Source organism: Euprymna scolopes, chromosome 5 (genome assembly GCF_053919585.1).
Source record: "Euprymna scolopes isolate OS-2025 chromosome 5, ASM5391958v1, whole genome shotgun sequence".
NCBI lineage: Eukaryota > Metazoa > Mollusca > Cephalopoda > Sepiida > Sepiolidae > Euprymna > Euprymna scolopes.
Window position 1 is genome coordinate 42,508,221 of NC_136486.1, and position 23,484 is coordinate 42,531,704.

A 23,484-nucleotide genomic window follows, 5' to 3' on the forward strand; every position below is an offset into this window, starting at 1 on the left:
CAAAATTTTTACAATGTAAAATCTGGCACATAGATGTCTAAATTTTTACAATGTAAAATCTGGCACATAGATGTCTAAATTTTTACAATATAAAATCTGCACATAGATGTCTAAATTTTTACAATGTAAAATCTCGCACATAGATGTCTAAATTTTTACAATGTAAAATCTCGCACATAGATGTCAAAATTTTTACAATATCAACAACATAAAAGAACTACTTGAAAAAATAAATCCTAAATTAATGTTTTTGAAAAAGTAAACATTTTAATTCTGTCTTAAAACAAAAAGAAAATCCTACATTATCTAATAAGAAAAAACAAACTAACTTAATTCAAGAAATGAGCAAAAATACCTAACTCAGATGAGTTATTGTGAGAAAATAAAAAGAATTTGGCATTAAATAACCAAAAAGGGTTGATATGCCATAAAACAAAACCAACCAATGTTCATCTGTATCTTGAAAAAAAATAAACAAAAAACATTCTTTCCATTCACCTATAAAAACCATTGTCAAGGTATACTTGAAGGTCAGAGGTTACATCAGCCAAAAAGTTATGAGAATAACGCCTAAGATGAAAACAGTAGGTCAAACCATCCAAATTATTACATATTATCAATCTTCATCTCACATCTCAAGAATTCAGGAAAATAACTTATAGACTTTTCAAATTTTATTAGAAGTTTCAAATTCATATCTGTTAATGGGAAAATATAGAATGGATTTTAATGGAATGTTTGACTTGAATGAAAAAAAAAAAAAATTTTTTTTAATTTTTTTTTTTTAAATTATTTATTTTAAAAATCTTTTTATTTTTCAGGAATTTGATACTGTAGAAGAACGAAAGCGGCGGTGAGTCTATTTTATTCTTTTTATTTTATATTAACTAAAAAAAAAATACTCTGCTCGTTTCAAATTTGTACGTCTTTTATTTTGGATTCCTAGTCTTAGTAGGCATGGACAGAATACTTGTGCATTTTTCATGGTTATAAAAAAAAATTTTAATTCACCAAGTAAGAATATAATTAAAGTAAGTAAACTGCAAATTAAGGGCAATCAATTGTTTCGCGGTTGTATACAATTCATAAAATGCAGTATATGATTTCTTCGACTGCAGACTTAAATGGATTTTTTTGTGAAAAAATTTATTGCATTCAATTTGCATAATTATCACCTTTATTGGGTTTCCTTTTCAAATAACTTTTATTTAAAGAAATCAATGTAACTCGGATAGTAAAAGTTAAGTGTCCGACTATAGTCGAGGACAACCCTATGGCTCCTTTTTTTCATTAGCTCCTATATTGAGGTGTAAGGGAGGGCACTGCTCCATTCCCAGGATTACCCCACTTGCCCTTGATCCTCCCTTTACAATGAGGAGTGTTAAGCAAGAATGTAAGTACCAGTTTTAAGTCTGACATAACCCAACTGAGGATTGAACCATGATTTCTCGGCCCATGAGCAAATGGTTTTTAAAAAAAAAAAACAATTAGATAATAATAATAATGATTAGCCAATCCGCTCTTGAATTATTTAAAAAATTTAGAAAATTTAAAAAATAAATAAATCAAAAAATTTGAATGATTTGTTGAAAAAAAAAAAATATATATATATAGCAGTGTTCAGAGGTGTGTGTTGAGCAAAAAGAAAAAAAAAAAAAAGTGGTAGTAGGAAGGCAAGCTCGAACCCGTACTGCGAAGGAGGAAAAAAATGTAACGTCTTTGCTGTTTTTTTTTTTCTTTTTTTTTTTTTTTACATGGAGTTCACCACTTATCAAGGCCCAATGGCCACTCAGGGATAAGGGTTATTGTGTGTACAGTACTCAATGGGATAGTGTAGTAATAGTATTGGAGAATTGATAGTGTCATTACTTAAGGGGGGGCGGTTCATCAGGAATTTGTTTGTGTTGGACTTGAAGACATCCAGGGTGAAGTCAGGAAGGAAACAGGCAAGCGGAACAGAGTTCCACAGGCGTGCAGTTCTGAGAAAGAAGCATGGAATCTACGTTATGATTTAGGCACAGATAAGGAGTGGAGAAAATTATGGACGGTGGTTTCAGCTAGTTGGGTGTTTTTTGAAAAAGATTGGCGAGGGGGGACCAGAGAATGGAGCTCAGATGAGCACTTGCCACGGAAATAACAATAGAACAAAGATAAGCTCGCTATGTCTCTTCTGTGGGAAAGAGGTTGCAGGGAAGAGAAAAGGGCATCCCCCACCAAGCCACGAAGTCTATTTTGTACTCTGTCAAGGCAGGATAGGCTGTTTTTAGCAGCTCCTGCCCAGATGTGGCAGCAGTACTCCATCCTTGGACGTACTTGGCTTTTACGTTATGACTCTTGAAGTAGGCAAAAATAAAATTGCCTAAGTATAGAAGGGTTTTTCCCCTCCCATGACTAAGGGCAAATTAAGTTGAGTGTAGTATCAGAACAGATATTACACTCTGATCCTGGCCTCTTGATTTTAATCTTTGTAAGGGAGTATAAAAGTGGTGCAAAATGTTCTGTTCTGGAAATTAATTTTACTTTTTCAGGGACAATTATTCTTCTTGTGCAATGCATTAATCTGCATAATTAATTGTATATTTTGCAAACCTCTTTCTTCTGATGAGAAGAATTGCATTTCTTTGAAACTTTGTGGAATAAGGTCTTTCAAGTTTATCTGTACTCCTTGTCAGATAATTAAAAATTCTGTATACCTTCTTTTACAGGCATTTAATATTTTTTTTTGAAAATTTGAATTAATTTTCAATAAGATTTTTGTATTAAATATATATGCTGTAGCACTTTTTTAACAATTTTCCAAAAAACGGTTGAAATGCGATTTCTCTTTTTTTTTTTTTTTTTTTAAATCCTTTTTTAGAGAGCTGGCAATTTTTATGTTTTTTTAAGAGCTCAGTATTTCCCTTTTTTTTTTTTTCTATAGTGTCGAATGGTTCAGGGTCGCCTGATGAAGTCTCATTGATTGAAACAGATGGCTGTTTGTAGCGACCATATGTAACGGTTTACCCTTGAAAAAATGCTCTTGTTATCAAGCACTATCTAACAACCTCGTATTCATTAGTCTCTACTTTTGAACATCTCAAACCTGAATTTATATATATATATATATATATATATATATGATTGCAACGTCTTGTCAGACAAGTTTTATATATATATATACACACACACACACACTCTTATTTTTTTTTTTTTTTTTTTTTTTTTTTCTTTTTTGTATATTGATATTAAAAACCCTTTTTTCTATTTATTTAAAAAGAAAATATAACTTTGTTATATGTGGGTTGTGGAATTGCATTCATCTGCAAAATATCTAGCTAATTTGCATATTCTTTTAAACATTCATTCTAATTAATTTCCTATTAGTTTTTTCGTTTTTCTTATAGAATGATCATCTTTAGTTAACTATTACATGTAATTATATTCATGCAGATATTCTACATGATTTATACTTGCGTAATATTTGAGTAAAAAGCTTATAGTAAACAGAAACCTTTCTATATATATTTATATATGCATATATATATATTTGTTTAAAGAATTTTACCTACTAAACTCCTCTGTCAGTTTTTGGTCTACATATATGAAACTTAATATATAGAGTATTTGAACCCATGCAAAACTTTATATTTTGGTTTTAGCCGGGGAAAATCAGCGCTAAAGTGTGAAAATAAAAAAAGTTGAATTTGCCAAGTGATGGTTGAATGATAGCATTGCGAATATGCATGCTTGATGTAATAGCTATTTGTTCATGTTTTAATTTTTAGCCTTGCTGCAAACATGTCTTCATAACTCTGGCATTAACGTCAAAAGAAAAAGTAAATCATAAGCTAAACATTTTGGTTTCGATTCTCAGTGGTGGCGCATGAGTAGGTGTGTCAGAAACTTTATGAAAAATTTTGTATAATTCAATCCCCCCCCCGTCTTTCCAAGCGTAGAACTACTCGAAAAATGTAATTCAAACCCTAATTTTTTTTTTTTTCAATTAAAGGAGCAAGGACCAAGGTTTCATTTAAAAAAAAAACAAAAAAAAAACGTGATTTAAAAAAAAGAAAGGTTTTAAACTTCAGACTTTACAGGTAAATTTCTAAAAAAACACTACTTTTTTGTTTTAAATTTGAATATTGATCTTTTATCTTCAATTTGTGATATATAAAACTTTGGTGAGTAAATTATTTACTTTTTAATAGACATTTCAAAATGGGGGGGTAAAAAAAAAACGTTTTTCTAAAATATTATATTCAGTTTATTGGAAAGAGCATAAAATTTCACATTGACCCTGAAAATATCGTAAAAATAGAATCAATAGAAAAATTTTGATAGATTTTTAAAGTTTAAAAATTGAAAAATACTGAACTCGTAAAATTCAAATAATTTCATTACTGTTTTTTAAGAAATAAAAAAAATATTTCTATTACTTTTTATACAATTTTAATAGTTTATATTGGAAGTATAATCCATAAAGAAAATAAACAAACCACTTTTAAAAGAAATTACGAGTTTTTTATATTTTATTCGCAGTTTCATGTTAAGGATGTCAAAAATTCTGATACACCTCACGTATGAGTCTTTTTTTTCTTTTCTTTTTTTAATCATTTCTATATATTGGATCCAATATAACATAATAATGAATATGAAATTTGTATTAATCAAATTATCATGTTTAAGTGTATTTTACAATCGGGCAATGCTAGGCGGCCTGCAAGTATACATATATAGTGTGTGCACACACACAAATATATGCATATTGGTCTTTATTTTATCGCGAAAGATTCCATACGAGTAATATTTTCCCCCTAGTTTCACATTCCATAATTCAAAATGTCTACATCCATTTTTACTTCCATTTTCTTTTTTTTTGTTTCCCTTTTTTATCTTTATGCCGTTACTTTTTTTTTTTTTTTTTTGCATGACTCTTTATTTAACTAACCATTCAACTGCCTTTAAATCTACTAGCTTTCGTAGCCACACTAAAGAGATGTGCATGTGTGTCCACAAACTGCAGATCGTTTATCCCACTGCTGATACGGAGATTGGTTACCAGGCAGGTGCATGGAATGCACTTAGCATAGAAAGTAAATGAAAACAAATGTGTGTGTTGTTGTTTGTTTTTTGTTTGTTTGTTTTTTTGCTCCTGTTAAGTTATCAGTTTTGTTATGTCAAGTAGGGTGAGGGAGGTATCTTCCAATCTATTTAAGAGATTATTTTGCTGCTATTTGTTTGTTTTGCTCCTTTAATTAGCCAGCAGGCGAGGTTGCATTTTGTATCTTTCTGCTTGTGAACGAAAACTTATCTAATACAAATTTACATAACTGCATATTAACATTTTTTCTGACAGTATATGATATCTCACTGCCTTTTTTTTTTTTTTACCCCCCTTTTTTCTTATGCCTGTGTTTCCGTGAGTAATACCATTAACGAAATGATTAATTTACTGCATGGGGTTGGGAATAAAAAGAAAAAGTGAAAAATGACTCATGAAGGATATCACCTAATGTCTTTTAACAACTTGACTAACAAGCCAAAGCTGAATTTGTACAAATAATTTGTTTTCCAAGTTTTGTGAGAAATCTTTGTTTATGATATTACTAGCAATATAACTATAGTCTTGTTGTTGCATATAGCAATACAAATATGACGAACTTGTTATATATTTAATATTGAGATTTATTTCAGATTTTACATTATGTGTTATGTTGTCTTATTTTTATGATGCTAATATTTGCATGCGTCTTTATGTATCAGGTCTGTTTTCACAGATATCGATGATCATGGCTCATCAATCCCTTCTACATTCATACCGTTTAGTACCTATAGTATGATACAATTATTTGCTATAAGGACAGTGCTCATACAGAGAGGGTAGTCTTAATTATTGTACCTCAATCAGTATCATTTGCCTAATATAATGAAGGATTGGACAATTCCAGAAGAAACTATTAGGCTACTTAACAATTCATCCATCACTTGCTTGATGCAATTTCACGCACCCTGATCAGGGACCTAATTGGGTACTCGACCTTGCTGAAGGGTCTCCCACTGGCTAACAGGAAACGAGGCACCTTACTGTTTTTGATAATGGAAGTGCTTCCACCTCACCACTCTATACACACCTAGTATTCCCAAATGGTCACTCATCTGATACTGGCCAGGTCATTGTTGCTTAACTTTGGTAATCTGCTGAGAACCAGTGTTAACATGATTATGCCATGTATCTATTGGTAATGCCATTAAACAATTTTATGCATAGGAGAAGGAATCAAGTTGGAGAATGAGTTTTTTGTCTCCATGGCGGGAAGGGGACACATGGTCGAAAAGTTGGGATTGAAATGCCAGCGCCTAAAATATTGGGTTCTATAGCCAACAAAAAAATGACAGGACAATTTTTTCGGCATTCTCCAATAGGGGGCGGGGCGCCTTGTGCAATTAACAATAAACTAATTCCATTCTCACAGTGCAAGAAAGCAAAACCTATAATAGTGACAGAGCAGGGCCACAACAGTGTTAGTGAAGCTCTCAAAGACATACTATGTGGTTCCTCTTTCAGCAGAACAGATTCAGATCTTGTACAAGTCTTACTTTTTATTGAATAGTCATCACTTGTCAAGGTTAAATGCCATTCAAGGATAGGGTTCGTGTGATAGAATGATTGTCAAGGCCAAGATCGAATACTTGTGAGGATGGTTGTAGGTAGGAATCTGTTGACATTGACTTTGAAGATGACCATGTTGTAATCTGCTAGAAAGCAGTCCTGTGACAACATATTGCACAGATGGGAAACGCTTGCAAAGAATCTCTATTCATGGAAATTCTTTATTCTCAACCCCAGTTTAATAGTATTATTCATGCAAATATAAACATAACAAATAAAAAGCAGCATGATGGATAATGTAACTATGGACCAAAGAAGAAGTCTATCAGGCATGTGTATGCACTGTGATAATGTTTAGAAATGAAACCTGGTCAGTGAGAGTTGAAGACCTGTGTTGCATGGAGGGAAATAATGAGAATGATATGATGCATGCGGAAGATGATTCTTAATAACAGACTCGGTTTTGATGAGCTCAGAGATTGAATCTGAACAGTATAGAGAGATGTGTGCAAAACAGGGGACTTAGATGGTATGGGCATATTGAATAAATTGATGATAGCTCTTGGGTTAGATATAGAACAGTTAAAGTATCAAGTTCAGTTCGCATAGGAGGACTAGACTTAAAAGAGTGATAAAGACCTGGCCAGAGATAGATTAGTTTGGAAATTAATTTCTTGAAGCTGTCGAACGCATGCCAGCATGTAAGATTGTTACACCAAATATGATGGGATATTTAATAAATAGAAATATTTTGCGAGCAAATCTTTAATTTTTTAACATTTTTTTTTTTGTTTAATGTAACTACAAAAAAGTTTTTACAAACTGTTGGCGTTTAAAAAAAATTTAATTCTCTTGTAACTTCAACTGTACAATTAGAATGAATTTTTGTATCAATAAAAACACAAATTCATGGAGAGAAAGTGGCCCTTAGGTTTTGTCAGCCTCATAACTTGTATATATATATGTGTGTGTGTGTATGTATATATATATATATATATATATATATATATATATATATATATATATATACTGTGTGTTTTGAAAATATATGTGGCAATTAAGCTACATAGCATTTTCTGTATTTCATCTTCATAAGGATTCATCAGGTTAAAATGCATGGAATTAATGTTACTGAGCGTTTATAATGTATTTGTGTGTGTGTGTGTGTGTATATATATAAGTGGTGAGACGATTAATCGGAATCGTTAATCCTAAGAATCATATTTTGGGGGGGAATCAGAATTGCATTGTTAAAAAATACCCTAGATTTACAATGTTTTCATTACAATTCTCTTATATTTTTAAGTTGAACTGTTTGAAGTGAGATTAATGCTCTCAAAAATTTATATTAAAACCATCATAGAACTTTTCATAACATATTTAATATGATGTACAAGAATTTTACTAACTACTTTAAAAGTGATCTTTATTTATCTTAATGAGTTTCAAAATTTGTTTGAATTTTTTTTCTGTCTTTAATTCTTTGAATTAATTTTTTTTTTTTTTACTTTTAGCTTAACTTGCTTTTATATTTCACCATTTCGTTTTTAGTAATAAATGCTTCTCTACATTAAGAACCAATCTTGTGTCTAACTCTGCCCTCATGGGGAGGCAAGTAAATAGGAAGTAATATGGCGTCTGCAAAACGTTTTTTGACCACCATAAAAGCATTTAAACACTGAAGAATTTCCGCCATATGCACTTGTTGTTCTAAGTTAACTAGCCACTACTTGTGTTTCAAACTTGATAAAAATAAAATAAAAAGCGCTTTAAAATAGTAAAAATGTTAAATTTTGAGACATTATGTTGAACAAAGATGGCGGCGTAGTTCAGATCAGTAACCAAGATGGCAGCCAAGAATCAAATGCGATCTGTGGCGTAGTTAACGGCGAACTGATTGAATCCAAAATTCGACAATTTTTATAATAATTTTGAAAGGTTTTCATTTGTTTTTTAGCACAGCCGGTGGTTATAAAAATAATTGGCGAATCCATTCGTCACATACCGTCAAAAACGGGTATTAGGCAGTTAATTTAGTTAGTAAGGTTGCCTGAGTGTTTGTAGGTGTGTGTGGTTGTTAATGAAAACCTTAAGCAAAGTAAAAAAAGAAAACATAAAAACGAACGTTAAAACTTAAGCCGGGAGGGGGGGGGTAATCAAAACGTTGAAAAAAAAAAAAATCTAACGTTAGGCAAACGAACGATGTTAAATGTAAAAATCGAAAAAAGAAAACAGAAAAACAAACGTTAAAACAACAACAAAAAAAAAAAACATGTGAAAAATGGCTTAAATAAGCCTGTTTCAATATTCAAATTTAAAAAATCGATGGGTACCCGGGTGTTCATGGGTGTGTGTGGTCGGTCGGGAGTGTTAATGAAAACCTAAGAATAAGCAAAGTAAAAAAAAAAAACAAAAAAACAAAAGCGAACGTTACATGAAAAATGGCTTAAATAACCCTGCTTCAATATTTAAATTTAAAAAAATCAAAAAAAGAAAAAATCTTACACCACGATTTGAACCCAAAATGTTTAGATAATGAACCAATGTGCTAACATGACATACATGAGATTTTGTCAGTTCTTCGACTATTTAATCTAAATCAGGTCATGACGTCATCTGACGCATGCGTAGAACCCGTCGTTGTCATGAGAGGACGGTTTTTGTTGACAAATGTAGATTTCACAGTAAATCGGAGCATTTAAATAAGCATTTTTTTTTTTTACATCAATTTGATGTATTTTAAAATTGTATTGAGCAGCAAGTTGTAATAAAATTCTAAATGTCGTTAAATTTGTTGTTGGGGAAAATGTTGCAAAATATTCCACTCTAGAAATTTGTGAAAAACCTTTTGCAGCAAATCTTGCTTCAAAAGTTTCACTGCCAAAAACTGATTTTTTTTTTTTTTTTGAAAAAAAACCCAGCATGAAGAAATTATATTTTTATCTGTTGGTTTTGCCACTATTTCGTATGTGTTATTTTCAGATAAAGCTTTCAATTCGGATATCATAGCTTGTTCCCATTCTTGGTGATTTTCTGAATTAATCACCTCATAACTTTCCAGTGCGCTATTCAACGAGTAACAGTAATCCACGGCGTAATCTTGTATCTTTTCAATTTTTAGGAAGTCTGGCCTTTTTCGCTCCCTTATTGGGTATCAGCATGTCTGGTTAATATTTTCGTCAGAAGTTCTACTGTAATTGTCATCATTATTAATATTTTCATTGTGATCGATTAAGAATTGCAGCCTGCACGAAAAATGTCTTGCTTAAATGTAGGTATGAACAGAGCATTTTTTAGAATACAGTTACAGATTTCGCCTTTATTATTTTTTTAGGGATATTTTAGCATCGCCTCTTTTTAAGACTATATCATTTATTTGACTACTGTCGGCAAGTTCGACAAAATGACTTTGAGGATTAAAGTTTGAATCAAAATTAATAAAATCAGATTCCTTGGTGATAACGCGTGCTGTAGCAACCACAGTCTACAAGATTTTTACCGTTTGTGCTATTGTCAAAGTTACATGTGAATAGAAATGTATGTTATTTTTTTTTTTTTTTTTTTTTTTTTTTTTTTTTTTTTTTTTTTACACAGTGATCACCACTTATCAAGGCCCGGAAGCCACTCAGGGATAAGGGTTATTGCAAGTACATTAAGATAGTGAGGAGATTTGCTGAAGTGTTTACTTAAGGGGGCGGTTCATTAGGAATTTGTTAACATTGGACTTGAAGACATCCAAATTGTAGTCCGGAGGGAAGCAGGCAGACGGAACAGTTCCACAGGCGTGCAGTTCTAAGAAAGAAGCTTTGTTCATGGAATCCGCGTTTTGATTTAGGCACAGATATAGAGTGGGGGAAATTTTTCACAGTGGATTCAGCTAGACGGGTGTTTCTCGTGAAAGATTGGCGAGGGGGGACCAGGGATTGGAGTTCAGACGAGCATCTGCCATGGAAATAACGATAAAACAAGGACAGGCTCGCAACGTCTCTTCTGTGGGAGAGAGGTTGCAGGGTAGAGAAAAGGGCATCCCCCACTAAGCCACGAAGTCTATTTTGTACTCTGTCAAGGCAGGATAGGCTGTTTTTAGCAGCTCCTGCCCAGATATGGCAACAGTATTCCATCCTTGGACGTACTTGGCTTTTATATAGATAGAGAATTGCATCAGTAGTGAGATATCTTCTGGAGCGGTAGAAGGATCCCACCATCTTTCCAGCGACCTTGGCAACAGACTTGATGTACGTGTTCCATTTCAGATCAGGAGTAAAGGTCAAACCCAGAAGCTTGTCAAAACACGGAGCCTCACCCAGACGAGAGCCATCCATCACAATTGATGCCAGATGGAGATCAGAGCGTTGATGATGTAAGGATAGGAGTTTGGTTTTGGATGCATTAAAGGTAACCAGCCACATCTTCCCCCACTGAACCACGCGCTCGAGATCAGAGGAGAGAGAATCAGAGAGAACTTTGTCATTTACAGCTTTTGATGTGTTGCCGTAGATGGTTGTGTCATCAGCATAGATGTCAACGAATGATTTAAGTATGTGTTTAGGGAGATCATTGATGTAGATCATGAAGAGAGTTGGGCCCAGGATTGACCCCTGGGGGACTCCAGCATTTATATTGCAGGCCTCCGATTTTTGTCCATCGACCACTACTCTTATGAGCCTATCGGAGAGAAATGATTTAATGATTAAGAAAACATTTCCCGTTATACCGTAGCTGGAAATCTTGTGTAGTAGACCCTTATGCCATACCTTGTCAAAGGCCTTTGATATGTCAAGAGCAATTGCCCTAGAAAGAAAGCCTTTGTCAAGAGATTCACTTATCCTGTGGGATATAACTGTCAGCACATCTGCGGTAGATCTTGCAGAGCGGAAACCATATTGTGTGTCACTAAGAAGGTTATTCCTGCTGAGGTGGTTGACTATTTCTCTATTTAATATGGATTCCAGCAACTTACTCATAACACACAGGAGACTTATAGGTCTGTATTGAGAGGGAGATGACTTATCACCTGAATTCTTAAATATAGGGCAAACTGAAGAGGTCTTCCAGGGAGTCGGAAAGCACTTCTCCTTAAGGCAGCGCTTAAATAGTTTCGTAAGTATGGGAGCAAGTTCTGTTTGAAGCTTTTTTAACACTATAATTGGGATGCCATCAGGGCCAGTTGCTTTACTGGAATCTAGGTTCTTTATTAGCTTGGCGACCTCATGCACGGATATTTGTATGCTACCCAACTTGTTCTGTGTTATAGGAGGAAATATGGGGAGTTGATGGCCTTCGTCGCATAGGGTAGAATTAGCTGCAAAGTTCTTTGCAAATAGTTTGGCCTTGTTTGACGCTGACGAGATGAACTCTGGTCCATTGATAATGGTTGGTATAGAACGCACACTTCTGTTCAGGATCCTATTTGTTATTTGCCAAAACTGGTGGGATCCAAGCCGCTGATCAGCTACCTTGGATTTAACAGACTGGGCATATAGCTCTCTTGCATTTTTTATTACTCTTTTACAGTGGTTGCTGGCAGACCTGAAAGCAGCTTTAGTTTCAGTGCATCTATTACGTTGGTAGCTATGGAAAAAGTGATTTCTGTGCGCGATAGCACGTTCTTCCTCAAAGTTCTCAACGTTTTTTACGGAGTCCATTTTAGAGCATTTATATCGACATTGGAAACTTTTGTGGTTGGGTTGTCCACAATGATAGCAGATAATTTTATTCTTTTTCTCGGGAAAATTACTTTTGGAGAACACGTTGCGGTGAGGTGCGTAATTTGGTGGTGTCTGCTTTCAAGAAGAATTTTTTAACTTCATAATATTGCTGGAGTTATTATTGTCCACGAGCATATGATTAGTCTCTTTGTAACTGCGCAATGCCACTTTAAATTCGCTGAAATTTATGGGTTTGTCTTTGAGTTATAACAGTTGTAAAGGGTTTAAAATCGGCTGGAAGTCCCTTGAGGGTCATTGATATCAACAAGCTATCGCTTATTTCACCTGAGAGTTTTAAGGCATTGGCGGTTGTTTCTGCCCTTATAATGTAGTCGGTAATAGTTTCATCCTCGTTACGTTTCAGAGACGTTAGTTCTGTATATAGTGATATAATTTTCAGTTTCCCTTTTGATAAATAATGTTCTCTTAATATGTTCTATGCTTTCCGTCCATCATCCAATGCGTCTCTTATAATCAGAGACGGACTTCTATCGTCTAAGCATTGAATCAGTTCTTCAAAAACAGTTGCATTCTTTTTGAGAAATTCAGGGTCATTTGGATTCTCTATTGGAGATTGTATCACTTTGTGTAGTTTTCGAATCGTTAGATATCCCAGAAATTTTACCTGCCACAATTCGAATTTAGATTCCGATTAGTCAAAGAAAAGACTGGCTGGGCGCATAACCTGTTTTGAGACATTATGTTGAACAAAGATGGCGGTGTAGTTCAGATCAGTAACCAAGATGGCAGCCAAGAATCAAATGCGGTCTGTGGCGTAGTTAACGGCGAACTGATTGAATCCAAAATTCGACAATTTTTATAATAATTTTGAAAGGTTTTCATTTGTTGTTTAGCATAGCCAATGATTATAAAAATAATTAGTGAATCCATTCGTCACATACCCCCATTAGGAGTCAAAAACATTTTACAAATGCTCTAAAAATGTTTCAAAATTATCTAATATTTTTTCACTTTTCATGTTATAAGCCTCTCTATACATGGCCTCATCGACATGAGACCATTTCATTTCTCGTACTAATCTCGATGTGTATTTCAGTCTTTTTTTTAATACGAGACCAGTAGGCTTCAATATTGTTGGTGTAAACACCAGTAAGCAGATCCACAAAATTTTGTGAATGGTTTATAGTCCCGTGAACATAATTAAACTTGAAAATAATATTTAAAAATAGCGCGGATTCCATTTTGGCTTTCACCAATTTTCCTGTTAATAATTATATAAACTCCGGCAAAAAAAAATATCCATCCAAAAACAAAAGAAGACCAGATAAAATAACAAAAATCATGCGCAAATTTCAAGCCAAAATAAATTAAAAAAAAAAAAAAAAACTAGGTCACACACGCAAAAATACTTTCCTTGTGAAAATAACTTCTCCCTCAGTTGAACAATGTACAACATCGGAGCCAATGCGTATTTTGCTACAGGGGTAACATTCATGTACGTCCGCCCTTTTTCTTTATATTTTTTAATATGTAAAATAACTCTTGAAATTGGTTATTAATTTTATGGTGTATGTTTAATTCATGGTTAAAATATTTGTTTTGACTTATCTTCAATGAAAGAAATGTTACAAAAAAATCAAATCATTTTCGAAATTCCCTGAATTGTTTTATCTGCTTTTTTGGTGTACCAAATTTTTTTTTGCTACACAAAAACTTTCGATTATATAAATGTATATTTCAAAACAACAATTCCATGGGAATCAGAATCGTACTTGGTATCAGAATCGTTAATCAAAATTTTCTTGGAATCGGAAAAAATTTAGGAATCGTCCCAACACTATATATATATATATATATATATATTATAAATGCCCAATTCTATAAAGCTTAATTATCATATTTTCAAAACTTACTACCTAGCTCTACTCGCGTATTATTGAGCACAGAAGCAAATACTGAAAATTTATACATAAAATATCTAAAATTAATGTACAAGTGATATCGAAGTGAAAAAAACACAGGTGATCATGCAATTTTATTAATGTAGAAATTACAAAAATAGTATTTATTGTAAGCAGGAAAAATGAACTAGTTGTGACGATGCTGAATTATTAATGACTAAGTATTGATAGAACATCAGGAAATAAACACATATTGGTTTTTTCTTTTTTTTTTTTTTTCTGTTTTTCTCTTTTTCCTGTTCTCTTTTTTTCTGTCTTTCTCTTTTTTTTCCTATTTTTCTCTTTTTTTTTCTTATTTTTCTCCTGTTCTCTTTTTGCCTGTTTTTCTTTCTTTTTTTTTTTTTTTCCTGTTTTTCTCCCCCCCCCCCTGTTCTTTCCTTTTCTGTTTTTTCTTTTGCTTCTTTTCTTTCCTTTTCTGTTTTTTCTTTTGCTTCTTTTCTGTCCTTTTTCCTTTTTTGCCTCTTTATTTTATTATTTTCAAACATAGTTTTCTTGTCAGATTTTCAAACTCAGGTCCAAATAACATTGAAGTTGACAAATCAAATTTTGCTTCTGACGAGCTATCTTTATTATCATTATCATCATGAAGAATACCAGGATGATTAAAGTTAATTTCTCAATTAACAATTTTGCACCACTTATGCCCCAACCCACCCTTATGAAGATTAAAATCAAGATATAATGCTTCTAAACCTTATGCCTAGAATCTTTATTCCAATTTCGAAACTGAAATTTGGGCAATATTTATTAATTTACCTTTTTTTTTTTTTGTCTTCCTTTGCATAAAATTAAATTAAACTAAGCTTACCTTCCCACCTAGCAACTGTGTTCCAAAATTCATGGGAATTCTATCATAGAAATATAAAGACCTATACACATACCTAACTTTATATAAATAGATGAATCGCCACTTAGCAAGGTCAAAAGCCACTTAAGGATAAGTATTAATGAGATTATCAATTAGATGATAAGCAATATGAGGAGATTGAAATGTAACAGTGCGGACACGTGTATGCAAATGCATGCAAAATGACGTCATCATAAAAGAAAAAGACTATGAAAAGGAGAAAGAGCATGTTAGAGAAAATGATCACGTTAGAGACGTGGATGATGTTCGAGAGCACATTGGGAATTCCATTTTATTCGGGGGTGGGAGGTACCCGGAAATAAATATTGTTGTTACAACAGGAAAAAAGCAAGTTGAAGTTCTTTCCTATTCTTTGTCTACTTTGCGACTGAGGCTACGACTTGTTGGGTAACGTTACAGAAATGGTGGATGGAAAAAGCATGATTTGCTTATTTTAGAGGATGGATTGATAACTATTTGTTGACATAGGATTGGAAGATAACTTTGAAGTTAGAAGGAAAATAGGTGTTGTTGTACTGTGTTTGTGAAAAATGGTTGGATCCTTCTACCACTCCAGAAGGTATCTCATTCCTGGCGCAGTCCTCTATCTGTATAAAAGCCAAATATATCCTAAAATGGAGTACTGTTGCCATATCGGGGGAGGATCTGCTCAGAGTACTCTTTTTTGCCTTGTCAGAATTCAAAACGAGCTACGAAACCTAGCAGGTGATATCCTTTTCTCCTCTTTACAAACTCTTTCTCACAGAAAAGACATGAGTCTATTGTTATTTTCATGGGAAGTGCTCAACTGGGCTTCAATCTCTGGTTCCCTTCGCCCTGCAAAACATTCACAACAAACACTCGTCTAGCTACAACTATTGTCAATAATTTTCCCCCACTCTATATCTGTGCCTAAATCTAAACACAAATTCCATGAACAAAGTTTTTTCTAGAACTACCCACCTGTAGGACTCTGTACTGCAGTTCTGCTTTCCAGCTAATTACAACATGGTCAATTTCAAGTCCAATGTAAACACGTTCTTGAGCAATCCTCTGAAATCAAATCCTACCCAATTTCTGCCATTATCAATCATTAAACTGTTGTCTCATTGACCACCTTAGATGCATTAACTCTTATTGTCAAGTGATGTCCAGACCTTGATAAGTGGTGACTCCCTTGTAAATATAAAAAAGAAAAATTACAGACAGCTGGTAAAATGAAACCTTTTTAAATAATCATCTAAAAATAAAAATCAGCAAGGGATACAATCATTTTTAATTGAAGAATGTAATAGATGTTGTTTACCTTTTTAAGTGTGAAAATGTGCAGAGGAAGAATACAACTGTTGAATTTCCATGGGTCCCCTAATTTTAAATAATTGAGTTAACTTGGATTTATTTTCTATAAGGACCAGCAATAGAAGTGGAAGTAATACTTTATTCAAAAATGGATGAGTTGGGTTTTTTTTAATTTCGATTTCATTGTTCAACCCTAGTTTTGTACTATCGAAATGATATATTAACTAGTGTATTTATCAATACTTTCGTCTAATTTTTTTCTTTATTCCGCCAAGATAAAAGTTTAAGTACATTGCAAATGGCATTTTAATTAGGTTAATTACTTTGCAAGCATACAGAAAATGTGACACATTTTTAAAAAATAAATTTTTTATGAGAGTCACTCCAAATAAAGCATGAAACCAATTGTAAGAAGCTAAAAAAAAAAAGATAATTATCACAAGAGATGCTTATTGACTTTGTCTTGAAAATGCCAAGGCTATAGGTAGGAGAAACAGCAGGAAGAGAGTTCCTCAAATTTGCAGTTTTTAGAATTAAACTATTGAAATAGAAAGCAGTATTATAATTATGATTAAAACCTCTACACCAACAAGTTGGATCAAAGTAAGTATTATGGTCCTGTCAATTTAACAAGTTTTAGAATCCTTCTCTTTCCATTCTTATTTTATTAATTTTTTTTTTTTTTTTGCTAGGGGCAGCTATTTTTTATACAATACTTTATTAAAATATTTTACAAAGAATGAAGGAGTCCCTAAAACAATATGGCATGAGGCCAAAAAAGAATGGGGATGGGGAGAATGGGGGCCGGGGGGGGGTCATCCACTTTGTCTATTCCCTAAGCTAGTTTTTCATTTACCATAATACCTCATTCACTCTGTGGGCCTAAGCTATTGAAATTCCCCACGTGAATGTTTTTCAAAATTTTATTTACAAAAACAAACATTTTTTTAATTTACAAACAGAAAAATGTTTTTTTTTTTTTTTTGTTATTTAAATGTAATTTTAAAACGCATCTCAATATGTTACCATTTTAAATAATAAATTGAACTGATATATTTGTTTGATAGATATTTAGCTGTTCATTTATTTTTAAGGTAAAAGATTATAAAAATATTTTAGAATAAATAAAAGGTTAAAACTTTCATATTTTAATGTATTTGAAATATTTTTAACTGACAAATAAGAAAGTCTTGTTTTCAAAAGATTTAAATTGTTACAAGTTTAAAAAAAAAAAAAAAAGCGTCAAGGAATGTTTGTTTTTATTATTTAGATTAAATCAAACTCATGTTCTCATCTTGAGTGTTATTTGCACAACGTTTTGGTTGATGTAACCTCCAGCATTCTTCAGGTGTATAAGTTGCCATGTTTGGTAAAGGAAATGAAGGGAGTTTAGTTCTACTTTTTCAAGGTTTCATTTTCGGTTAAGGGGAAAATAAATTATCAAAAAAATAATAAAGTCAATCAAAATATCAAGCAAAACACAGGGATATTATTTCTAATTTCTAAAAAGTTAACTGGCAGTTAATTTTACAGAAGCAACATTTTTTATTCTTAATATTATTCAGCCATAACACATTATTTAAAGGGAAATATTAACAGTAAATTTTATAAATGGATGAAGAAAGCCGCTGTGGCAATAGGCGATCCTATTATTTAGAAAGTGTTGAAAGGATCTTACTAACCAAATTTTTTATTCTTTTTTTTTTCTTTTTTTTTTTTTTTTTTTTTTTTTTTTTTTTTTTTTTTTTCCTATTCCATGATTCTCACCAATGAAATTGTATTTAGACCTATTTATTCATTTTCATTTGGAAAATTTTAAATTTTAAGCTGAACCCTGGAGTAAATGTGGTCCCATTTTCTCACACTTTTTAAGGGCCTTGTGCCATGTTAACATGTAGGTTATTTTTTTTATATTTTGTGCAAATGAATATTTTAAAGCGTAGTATCTGTTCAGTTAGTAAGGAGGGAATCTTTCTGGACTGAAACAAGTTTTCTTTTTTTTGTCTCAACTCAGAGTGCCCCTTGAGGGAGATGAATTGCCCCCATATTAAAAGCAGACATTGTGTTTAACTATGCCCTTGTGGGTCTCTTAGTTAATTTTAGAATTTCATAAACTGCGTTTGATAACAATTTTGGTTTACTCTATACCCCCTCCCTTCTTTCTCTTTCTTCAACTTGCAGCAACATGATGTTGACTGCTGGAACAGGCGACTTTCTAAATATAAGTAATCTGATCACTTTAGCAACCAGTAAATAAACAAAAACGATTAAATGGCTGTCCTCCAAGCACAAAAGAAAAAAAGATCATTTTAGAAACAAAATATATCAGTTGATGTGTTTCAGGATTTTTGAGATGTGGATTGATAATTTGTGTTTTTGCGTTATTCGAACTACTGTTCTCCTTTTGGATTTTTTTTTTTTTTTTTAGTCAATGTAACCTGACCCTCTCCAGGTGTATCGTGTCAAACTTGGGAACCTGTACACGTTGGGTCATAACGCAACTGATAGTGTTAATAATCAGTTCTAAGTGAGTCTACTGGAGATCAAAGGTTCCGTAAATAGAGGGAAAAAGAAGAGGGGGTAGATTTTCTATGCCTTGTAGCTGCTGTAGACCATCAAAGACACCGTAAAAGTGGAAGAAGAAAATTGGGGAGTATGATTTTTCGGAATTGTATTATTTGAACGTGTGGCACAATAGATAACTGTAAGTTTTAAGTTTTGAAGCTTGATGGTTCAATCCTCAGTGTAGACGGTACTAAGACTATAATTGCAAATTTAAGATTTCTACCTGGTTATGACTGACAGAACGAAAACATGCTACTCTTATGGATTAAATAAGATTCCCTTCGAAATTACAGATTCACAACCGAAAGAATTCCATGTTTGATAAAATAATCTGAAGATCAGAGGTTACATCAGCTGAAACGTTGAGCAAATAACACTAAAGGTTAGAACAGAGGTCCAAATAAAATATATTGTGTTAGTTAAACATGTTTTATTCTCTTTTAGTCAACATTAATTTTTTTATTTTTTATTTTATCTGCTTTCATCCATTTTCCAACATTTTTAGGTTCTGGATATGACCTTAAACTACATCAGATAGTGAGGCTCCAGCTTGCAGGCTTTGGAGAGTGTGGAGCCACCCTTTAATTGCCATTGCTCCCAGGTCGCCTTTCTCCCAGACTGGTAGTACCTGTTAGGGTCCCAACTATTGGTTGAATAGAAACCGACTTAAAAAAAAAACAAATATGCTCTATTAAAAAATTGTTCTTCAAAATCACTGGATTCAGCATTAAATAACCTGAAAAGGGTTGATATGCCATAAAACAACCAACCAAACAATATTTTTATTACAATTTGATTGGATCTTAACACCTTTTTTTAAATGTATTTAATGCATTTTATAAAAGTTGAACTCCAACTTTCGTAAGGTATTTTTTAAAATCAGTCAAAAAATAAAACGACAGTTGACACTACTACAATTGCCATATGTTGAAGTTTGAATGAATCCAAGCCGAGGAAATCTATTATATATTATCAGTAGTAAAATGATATATTTAGTGTCATCTGTAAAACGTTTCACTTGTTGGTTTGTTATTAGTGAAGCGTATATGGTGATGAGGGGTAAATGTCACTTATAGATTATCAGTATTGTTAGTATTTGAATCGACATTAATGACCGATTTGTTTGCTTGTATTTTATGTTCACTGACTTTTATTGATTTGTAAAACTGTTTCAGTAGTGTTTCACAAACAAAGTAAAAAAATATATAAAAATAAATGACTTTAAAATCTTTGGTGCTTAAGATACAGTCGACAGATCGAGTTTTTAAAATATATTGTTTTAAGCAAACACAATATTATGTACTTAATTATCATGTCCAAATAGTAATGTATTCAGAAATTATGAAAAATCATAGAGTAGAAAGTTATTTATAGTTAAAGGTAATTTTTACAGAAACTTGGGTAAAATCGCATTTTTCTTAGACGTTATAAAGTAGACAGTAGGAGTCTACACACAGAAGACATAACTACGAACCTAATATTTTAGATTACTTGTTTATGGCTGCAATGTTTGAGCATCAAATCTTTAATATCTATATGTGTTGCTAAAAGTCTTGTTTGTTACTGTGCACACTTGACGATGTAATAAAAGGATTATTAAATCTTTAATAAACTCTTTTTAGGGAATTACTTTTTAGTTGATCACTTTTGTAGGAGCCAGTTTTATGAATCCTGATTTTTAAACAGATTGGGTTTTAAAAAATCATTTTTAGAGAAACATGATTGTGAGTTGGAGAAATGTTATGTAATAAACACCCACAAAATAAGGAGTACAAAAACGTAAGTTTACAATAGATATTTTTTATATAATTATAAAACTCTGGACCTTGCCTGCTTTTTTGCTTGTATCTTATCTTTGATGATCGGCTGATTCCATCTTTTAAGAAAGGGATGACAGGATAATATATATATATATATATATATATATATTAGTGATGGAACGATTCCAGTATTTTGACAGATTCCAATACAATAACTGATTGTAATTCCGATTCTTTATAACTATCTAAATATTTAACTATATAGTTGTATTTTTTCTCTGATTACCATAAAAAACACATTTTAAATGTGCAAATATAAATAAACGTAAAAATATACTTGTGGGAGATGATCTATCGATTTTAGCTTCACTGTTGGTTTAAAATCAATAAATATTTATTATTTTATCATTACTACCAGCAATAGAAGATTTAGCTTTAAACAAAATCAAATAAAAAAGACAAAAGAATCGTTTTGGCATCGGAAAATCTGTACAAATTTTTCCGATTCCGATTAATCGTCCCAACAACTAATATATATATTGCGTATTTTGGCAGCATGTTTTCATTCAGATAAGTTGAATAGCATAGTGTGTTTTTGCTTATGTAATTGTTGTTATTTCTCTGTTGAATTTATACAAGAAAGTTCCATAGTCGTTTTCATCCGTCTGTTTTTTCAACAACAAAAAAAAAACAGATGGCGAACATGACTCTATGGAACTTTCTTGCAGATTCAACTGTGAAATAACAATGACAATTAAAAGAAAAATTTTTTAATTACAAAACAAAGCTCATTAAGTAAGAACACTTTGTGCTATTCAACAATACTTGTCTGAAATAAATAATGTGCATATTGGTGTGGCTCAGAAGCTAAGAAATGAGGAGGGAGAGTTGTATGTTTTGGTTTTGATTCTAGCTGATGGCACCCGTCATGTTTTTAGTTTTGATCTCATTACTATATATTAGGTTCAATATAATAACTGATAAAGAATTGTCTCTTTAATAATAAATACGTAATCTGCATGAATTAAAATATCACATTTAAACATATCTTACAGCCTGCCAGTATATATTTCAAACTGGATGATGTGCAATTCAAGATGAGAACAGTAGTTTGATGTATTTAAAACTGGAGGTTAACTTAGGAAAACAATGTTCATTGCAAAAAAAAAAAAAAAGAAAAAGGATTCATTAGGTAAGAAGGAAATAAGAGTTGACAAATTAAGAGCTGTGAATTATCCACAAGGAATTTTACAGTCAAAACACTCAATTAGAAAAAATTACATTTGATTAAAAGTTATTTGTGAAATTTAATGTTCATTTGATATGTACAGATTTCATTGAAAAAAGTTCAGTGAGAAACGTTTGTTTTTTTATGTGCTTGTTTTTAATGATAAACTAAAGCATTGTGCATTTGTCAGAGTGTGTATGCATATGACTATGTGCGTGAGTTGAGAATTGAAGTTAGCTTTCCCAAGCCAACCAGAGGTATAGATGTTAGCTCTGACTTTGATTTTATCTTAATTGGTGATTGAAAATATCTGGCCTTATATATGTTTGAAGTCGATCAGAGAATGTGTAGACGAAAATGTATGCAAAAATAAAACGGTGAAATTTTAACAATTTAGGCCATCCATTAGATAGTATACTTGGTAAAATTCAGTTATAAAGTTAGAGATTCATGGTTCAATCCTCAGTGCGGTTGACCTAAAAATACAATTGCGAATTACTGAGGACTTTACCCTGTCATAGCTGACAGAACAAGAGCATGCTACCCCAGTGGATTAAATAAAGGTTTCTGTTCGAAATTCTGTGCAAATTCCGGAGTTCAGCAAGATACAGCTGAAGAAGGTCAGAAGTTACATCGATTTAAATGTTGTGGAAATAACACTCAAGATGAGAACTGTAGTCTGAAGAATCCAAATAATACGAATAATCTTTTTAATTAAAAATCAAATGTAATTTTATTATGAATTATAACCATTCTGGTGACTGATGCTGACTGTGAACTTGACGTTACAAGTTTAAAATTTTGTGGTGAGGTGGATGCATCATACGCACTAATACTCTTAAGTATATAAACCCATCCCTCTGTGTGAAATAGTTGGGAAGACGATATGCTCGAATGTGGTGTAGCGTGAGAATGAATCCTCCTTAGAATGTGGGTTTAGTAACGCCACTTCCTCATCATTAATTATTTTCAATGTAAAAATGATATGACTGGTTCTGAACTCTATGACGTGTGTGTGTGTAAAGAGTGAAAACACCTGTGAATGGTTGAGTAATGCTTCCTTTTTTGTTGTACTAATGTGTTGCCACTTATCAAAGCAAAAAAAAAACACTTGAGAAGAGTTGATGAAATGGATGAATTGTCAGGTGAATATTGGAGAGGATTGAAAATAATGAATGGGATAAATAAAATTTAATTGTTTATGAGGACATGTAATTATTGACATTAGATTTGAACAGGACAATGTAGTCCACAGGGAAGCAGTCCCATGAAAATATTTTTCACAGATAAGTTTTTGCAAATAAACTCTGTTCGTGTAAATTCCATCTGGTGCTAAACACAGGGAGAAAGAAAGGGAAATTCTTTTCGATTCTGGCTAAATTGTTTGAATGGGGGTGAGGGGAATAAGATTGCAGAATCAGTTAAATATAAAAATAGGCAAAATCCAAAATTAATCTGTTTCTGTAGTTGGGTTATTTGGACAAATGTCTCGATTTGAATGTTACTGTCACAACATTTTGGTCGATGTAACCTCCAACCTTCTTCAGGTATACTTTGGAATTATTT

General features: G+C 32.4%; 1 protein-coding gene across 11 annotated transcripts in view; it reads left to right on the plus strand.

The window, feature by feature from the left end:
* LOC145276793 (oxysterol-binding protein-related protein 11-like) overlaps positions 1 to 23,484 on the plus strand; it is a 430,789-nt gene that overhangs the window by 269,862 nt on the left and 137,443 nt on the right. For 10 of the 11 annotated variants that reach the window (XM_080128095.1, XM_080128098.1, XM_080128099.1 and 7 more), the window contains one exon: positions 822 to 853. In XM_080128095.1, the coding sequence (XP_079984221.1) occupies positions 822 to 853 (32 nt within the window). Of the gene's footprint in view, positions 1 to 821; positions 854 to 16,849; positions 16,969 to 23,484 lie in introns of those variants that run through there. The other variant, XM_080128105.1, reaches the window with a different exon arrangement.